The 7069-nt window shown below is 33.9% G+C and overlaps 2 protein-coding genes across 2 annotated transcripts in view; both read left to right on the forward strand.

Moving 5' to 3' along the window:
• The window catches only part of LOC117112535 (muscle M-line assembly protein unc-89-like), a 43791-nt gene extending 38962 nt beyond the window's left edge, over nt 1-4829 (forward strand). The window contains exons 28-29 of the mRNA XM_033255616.1: nt 3366-3508; nt 4404-4829. Of these exons, the coding sequence (XP_033111507.1) occupies nt 3366-3508; nt 4404-4633 (373 nt within the window). The 3' untranslated portion in view covers nt 4634-4829. The remainder of the gene's footprint in view (nt 1-3365; nt 3509-4403) is intronic.
• Nucleotides 4830-5216: 387 nt separating this feature from the next.
• The window catches only part of LOC117112525 (myopalladin-like), a gene marked incomplete at its 5' end in the record, with an annotated part of 18225 nt that continues 16372 nt past the window's right edge, over nt 5217-7069 (forward strand). The window contains one exon of the mRNA XM_033255607.1: nt 5217-5448. Within this exon, the coding sequence (XP_033111498.1) occupies nt 5217-5448 (232 nt within the window). The remainder of the gene's footprint in view (nt 5449-7069) is intronic.

The following is a 7069-nucleotide window of genomic DNA, read 5'->3' on the forward strand; positions in this document are numbered from 1 at the left end:
TTAGGTTTAAGGTATACTTGAAAATGATAATGTAGCCTGTAATGTAAGTAATAAATTAGGTTTAATATTTTCTAATACTAACATTATCGACAGTTCGCAAAATTGGTCTATGGTATTGTTTAAAGAAGCTTTTGCTATATGTAGGCTACACCCATTGCTTAACAATAGGCTGACAGCTTCAAAGGAGCTTTCTTTGCTTTTGTAGGTAGCTTTGATCAGTAGGGTAAGAATGCTGTGATCTTTAGTTTATTCATAGCTGTGTCACCTACTAGGGGTAATGTTTTGATTGGTCAAACATTTTTGGTACTTGTGCATGTAAGCTTGCAAATATGGATAATTTTTCATTCCAGATATGATGACATAACATAATTAATGTCGAAATATTGAATCCCGACACGATGGCGTGCATTTCGATGCTTGGAGCATGTATTATACTATATTAATTTTATACTTTTGTATCTTATTATTGCTTATTTCTTCTTCATGTGTTATTCAGTTACAATAACTTTCCCAGGCTTATATAAACTGGTTGTTTATTGTACTGTTTTTTGCATTGTTTACCCAGTCATTCAGTTTGTGACATACACCTCATATTTGGTTTTTAAATTTAATCGTTTGTATTTTATTTGCTTTTATCTCATTGGTTGGCATATAATTACTTACTGTTGTACTTCAATAAATATTGTGATGTTATGGATTGACTTGTGCTTAGCAATCAGTAATGATCCAGATGTTGAGTTTACTGTGTTTTTGTTTTAGTGGACTATAATACTGTAGCTATCTTTTCTTTTTTTTAAAATATCATTTTATAATATTAAACAATCGATTGAATTTGAACTAAGCACCTTTAAAATGTGAGATTCTGAACCGATAAAGTGCCTGAAATCAACTTTACATGATATGATTTACTTAACTACAAGATTTTCACTTCAGAGGTAGTATACATTAGATGTAACTTTACTTACCTACACTGTTTGATCAAAATAACAACTGTTACTTGACTTATATAGGCCATAGAAATAACAGTTCCATTCTGGCATTTAGCAATCTCTTTAGGAGCTTGTTTCTGCAACATGATTTAATTGGTTTTTTAATCTATAAGTAAAAAACATGGTTAAATAAGCAAAGATTACACCAGGCTTAAAATGTTAGCACGATGCTCCAAAAATATGTACTACTAAGTATATTTCATTCAAACAATGATAAATGCCGAAGTGTCGAACAGCACTTGTTCAATCTCATATCATCCTTAGGCACTGCCTTCAATGCAACTGCTCTCTTTATATGCCGCCTGTGCGTGCCTGTGAACTCAAGAACTCAGGGAGGTCCCTGGTCGGCTATTGGATAGGGTGCATTCAGTAACGTACATGTGTGACGATTGCAGTATTCAGTGAAGTGTCCATTTTTATGAACGGTGATTGATAAAACAACATTTGTTATTTGAATTTACGAGAGTTTTTTATGAAACACATTTTTTATACTGAATTTCGGCTGGGTATTCCAAAAATAATGGTATGGCTAAACCATTACTATAGGCACTTTACACAACAGGACGGGGAGCCATTGACAACGGAAATTCGGGTTAAGAGCCCAAGTGTTTATTGTGGTCTTCACGCTCTGATGAGCACATGAATGAGTAAATGAAATTTAAATTGTGGGACACGGGTCATGCCTCGTCGTATCCGACACCATATGTAGTGCCAAAACTGTAGGCCTTTCCACCCTTTAAAATTTTGGACAACATTTCCTGAAATTCCACCACTTTTCAAAAAAAAATCCTGGTGAGAGGACTGATATAATATGCATCTTGACTTAAAGGTACAATAATAAAAAGACTGTGGGAAAAACAAAAAACATGTTAATTTGACAAGGGAAGCCTAAGCCAAGTATGATATGAAAGAAACGTGTGTAAATCTAAAGTCGGGCACTTATGGAGTCGTACTGACCGTCGCACGACGAATCTAACTCAGCACATAAAAACCTTTCGTTCACTTTAGTAGTTTTTTTCTACCCTGTGAATGGGTATTGCTAAACCCTGCAACTCCTACAAACCTCCAGCATTTACCAGCAATCTTCATTATAACCCCTTCATAATGATTATAGAGCATACCAAAAGATCCCCACCCGATATAATAATAATAATAATAATAATAAATAAATTTGTATAATATACACATATAATATTAATAATTTATGTGTTTGGATAAGAAGTTGATAAAAAGTGAAATGCAGATCCTCCTACAAACCCCTGTAAACCTCCACCTATATTGTCCAAACCACTTTAAAATGATTATATAATGTGTTATGTAGCATATAAATAAAGGATTCTGGGGTTTCCCGAAAACAAATTCATCTTTTCCAAATAAAAAGTAAAGTATTTTTTTTCCCTTTGGTTATGCTCTATAATACACTTATGTAATAATTATCAGTGGGTTTGGATGACCAAAAAAAAACAACCAAAAACTATGTTTTTGGTTGCCTCAGTGTATCAGTTATATGAGATTTGCTAATACTAGACGTCATTTGAGTGTAATATGGTACTGTGTGCTGTTTTAGGACTTATCTTATCTGGTGCAACATTAGTAAATTAATAATTTAATGAGAAAAATGTTTTTTTTTTTTTAAATAATATCTTGGTGATAGAAATCATCAAGGTATGTTTTAATAAGCACTTTCAATAAGTATTACAATGTTTATTTAATTGTAGATTATCTCAAATAAGCACCTATGTGATTAAGCTTCTTAGAAAGTGATTTAAAAAAAAAAAACAATGTTTAATCCGGTGTTTGTTTAGACTGGCGCTTATTCAGTTGTTTATGGTTGGCTTATATTTTAAGTCTGCTATTATTGGGATTATGACCCATGGCAGCTCAAGTAGCTACCGGTAATCAAATTAAATTGAATCTGTCAGCATTGTGAGGCTTCATGCTGTAGCTGACATCATTTTAAAACAAATATTCTCATATTATGTACTTATGTTCACACTAAGGTACAATTGGTTGTGGATACTCTAGGTTTACCAAAGAGTTTGTCTGACCTTGATATAATAATAAGTTTAATAAGTTAATATACAGTACAGTATATTGATACTGATGAGTGTGTTATGATTATTGATATTAAAAGGTGATAATGAAGTCAGTACTGTTGGTTAAGATGTTGATTAATTATATTAATTAATGTTGAAGATGATGACTTGATAAATTTTGAGGGAACTAGACATCATGATGACTTCAGTGAAAATTATGCTGGATGGATGAACAATATTGCAGAAGTTGATAAGATGACAATCAGATGATAATAATGATGATAGATACTCAAATTCAGCATTAATATTTTATTACATTATGTGTATTTTGTTTATATAGGACTGAAAGCAAGACTGTTTCTCACACACGTGTGAGCTTGGAGAACAGTATGCCAGCCCAAGAACCACCTCAATTTAGCCAGTCGCTGAAGAGTATCAACACTACTGAAGGGCAGCCAGTAGCGTTTGAGGCTCATGTGACAGGTTAGAGACACCTCGTTTATTTACAATAGCAGTGGCAGTTCCAGAGGACATTACTATTGAAATATATTTTCAATTAATTTTTTTTTAAAGAGTTAAACACTATTAGATACAGCACTGTTCACTGTTTTATCTGCAAGTTACAGGCCTGTATTACCTTTTCCTTTGGGGTCTGCCTACTATTCCTCCTCTCCAACACCACTTTTATATAGCCCTGTACCTCTGACAGTACACTACTCCCCTGCAGCCTTGTCCATTATTCCTCCTGTAGCTCTGTACAACTTTTTTCCATTGTTGAAGCCTCATTCCCTATGCTTCCCACTTAGGCACTGTGTTCTGTTAACTACATGCTGCCTCTCAGGACCACATACAGTTCTCCATTCCAACTTTCTTCCCCTCCCCCGACCCCTGTTGGTGCCACCACTGGTTAGAGTACGACTCTTTTGTTGGAACATCAGAAATTACATATGTTTAATACTCTTTTCACAAGACATTATTGTGAAAATAGCACTAACTTCTAACCAAGTTTGTGTAAAAAAGCAATTTGTGTATAACCTGCCAGCCTAGGTTTGGCCTAGGCAGGCGATGCTGCCCTTAATTGCTTCTCTACATATAGTGACAAGTCCATTAAAAAAGAATGCAGTGAATAACTCAGGACATCTCGGGACATAATTCTCTGAATGTTTTTAAATTCCAAGTACCTCTTTAAAACGAGTCCCACATCCATAAATAGTACTACTACTGTATCTATGTAAGTGTACTGTAAGACAATGTATACATGTCACCTTAAAAAAGCTTCAGATCCTTTGATTGGCTATGATATCTCATGTACCGGTAGCTTAATTTTTTTATGTTATAAATCCTATACATTATTTTGTAAAATTTATCTACACCTCAGGCGATCCGGAACCGACCGTGACTTGGTTCCGTGACAATATTGATGTGTCCAAATGTCCTGATTATGACATCACAATCAAAGATGGTGTATGTTGTTTAAAAATTGAGGAAGCTTTTCCCGAGGATGCTGGCAAGTTTAAAGTGGTGGCTGAGAATGCCATTGGAAAAGCATCATCGACTGCCAACCTGCTGGTTGAAGGTTTGTTAAAGGACGCTTTGCATGCTATTTAGTGTCTGTATGTCTGCATGCGTATCAATTATAGATTTATTTTCTGTTATGCTAACACTTCTATATATAAACACTATTGTTCACCGCAGCAGTATACTACACATTGTTGTCAATACCGTACTCGCATGAATAAGCGCCCGGGCGCTTAAAATATTTTTTGCACTTTCTGAGGGGTGCTTATTCAAACAGGGCGCTTATTTAAACAATTATGAAATTATTGTGAAAATAGCACTAACTTCTAACCAAGTTTGTGTAAAAAAGCAATTTGTGTATAACCTGCCAGCATGAGTTTGGCCTAGGCAGGCGATGCTGCCCTTAATTGCTTCTCTACATATAGTGACAAGTCCATTAAAAAAGTATGCAGTGAATAACTCAGGACATCTCGGGACATAAATCTCTGAATGTTTTTAAATTCCAAGTACCTCTTTAAAACGAGTCCCACATCCATAAATAGTACTACTACTGTATCTATGTAAGTGTACTGTAAGACAATGTATACATGTCACCTTAAAAAAGCTTCAGATCCTTTGATTGGCTATGATATCTCATGTACCGGTAGCTTAATTTTTTTATGTTATAAATCCTATACATTATTTTGTAAAATTTATCTATACCTCAGGCGATCCGGAACCGACCGTGACTTGGTTCCGTGACAATATTGATGTGTCCAAATGTCCTGATTATGACATCACAATCAAAGATGGTGTATGTTGTTTAAAAATTGAGGAAGCTTTTCCCGAGGATGCTGGCAAGTTTAAAGTGGTGGCTGAGAATGCCATTGGAAAAGCATCATCGACTGCCAACCTGCTGGTTGAAGGTTTGTTAAAGGACGCTTTGCATGCTATTTAGTGTCTGTATGTCTGCATGCGTATCAATTATAGATTTATTTTCTGTTATGCTAACACTTCTATATATAAACACTATTGTTCACCGCAGCAGTATACTACACATTGTTGTCAATACCGTACTCGCATGAATAAGCGCCCGGGCGCTTAAAATATTTTTTGCACTTTCTGAGGGGTGCTTATTCAAACAGGGCGCTTATTTAAACAATTATGAAAACAGAGTGGAAATTAATGAGGCGCTTGAAGATAGATGAAAATCAAGGGGTTCTTATGGGAAATTTTTGGCACTTTTTGAACGGAAAAAGATTATATAAGGACAGTACCAATGGTGGTTAGGCGGAAAAGATAATAGTCTAGAGAACATGGCTCATGACAAGAATGCTGTGAGTATTTACATAACAGCAGAATAGCAGATGCAATTAGTGGTGGTGGGTAGTGGTTAGCTTGTTGGCCATCGGCCGATTTCGATTAGCTGGATGGCATTATCATTGTATTTTTTCTTGAAAACTCAAATGAGAATGTGTTTAAAGGAGATTGGAGATTGATTGGATTATTGACTTCCTAAAAACAAAATCTTAAGATTTATTTGGGGGGCGCTTATTTAAATTAGAAGGGAGCATTTATTCAAACGGGGCGCTCAAGGAAATTTTTATGATAGGAGGGGCGGTTATTTAAGAGAGGCGCTTATTCAAACAGGGCGCTTATTCGTGCAAGTACGGTATAACTAAAATTGGGTTTTTGAGAAAAATCTGTTCCTTTCCTCCTCTTCAAATTTTAAGCCCAAGGCTATCAAATTAACATTCAGTTGCTATAATATCTCATCAATAAGGCTGAATTTCTTCACTTTGATTCTCCTAAAAATACATGTTTTTCTCAAGATATTCATAATACCCCATTAATTTTAATTAATGGGGTATTAATTAATTTATATACAAATAATATTTTTTCAATGTTTTAGAGTTGATAATTCAGTGCTTTTTTCATAGTAAAAGTATACAAAAGAAAATATTAGTTGAGGAAAAAAAGAGATTGTTAAATTAAATTACATAAGGAAAGTTATTAAATTTCCTATATTTGTGAATAACATAAATAATAATATGATAAAATAGCACTTATAATGCACTATCTATCTAGCATGCTATTCTGAGGCGCAGTAACTCTTGACGAAAAGAAAAAGTATTTATTTATTTTATATATTGATTTGTCGGAATAGCAAAACAGCGAGGCTTAATTTTACAAATAACCAAGTCAAAAAGTATTATATTAAACATTTTTTGAATTGAATCTTATATTTTCAGTACTGGTATTTTAATAATATATTACTTGCCTGTTGTAGTTTGAGGGCAAATCAATTAGAATTGAATTCTAAAAAAAATGTTTTCATATTTTTGAATTATTATTGATGTAAATGTTGAGTCTGTGTACATATTGTTAATATTCTATATTATAATTGTTCATGTTCATTGTTAATGTTTACTAATTAATTTAGATCACAATTAGTCTTCATAAATCATTTAACATTTGTTAAATAAACCCATTTAGCTCACATCAAATTTAAGACATAACACAATTAGCTCACCTGTATTGACAACC

The sequence above is a fragment of the Anneissia japonica genome, unplaced genomic scaffold (assembly GCF_011630105.1).
Source record: "Anneissia japonica isolate Jap-2015-1 unplaced genomic scaffold, ASM1163010v1 scaffold2991_len510020_cov192, whole genome shotgun sequence".
In the NCBI taxonomy this organism is placed as follows: domain Eukaryota; kingdom Metazoa; phylum Echinodermata; class Crinoidea; order Comatulida; family Comatulidae; genus Anneissia; species Anneissia japonica.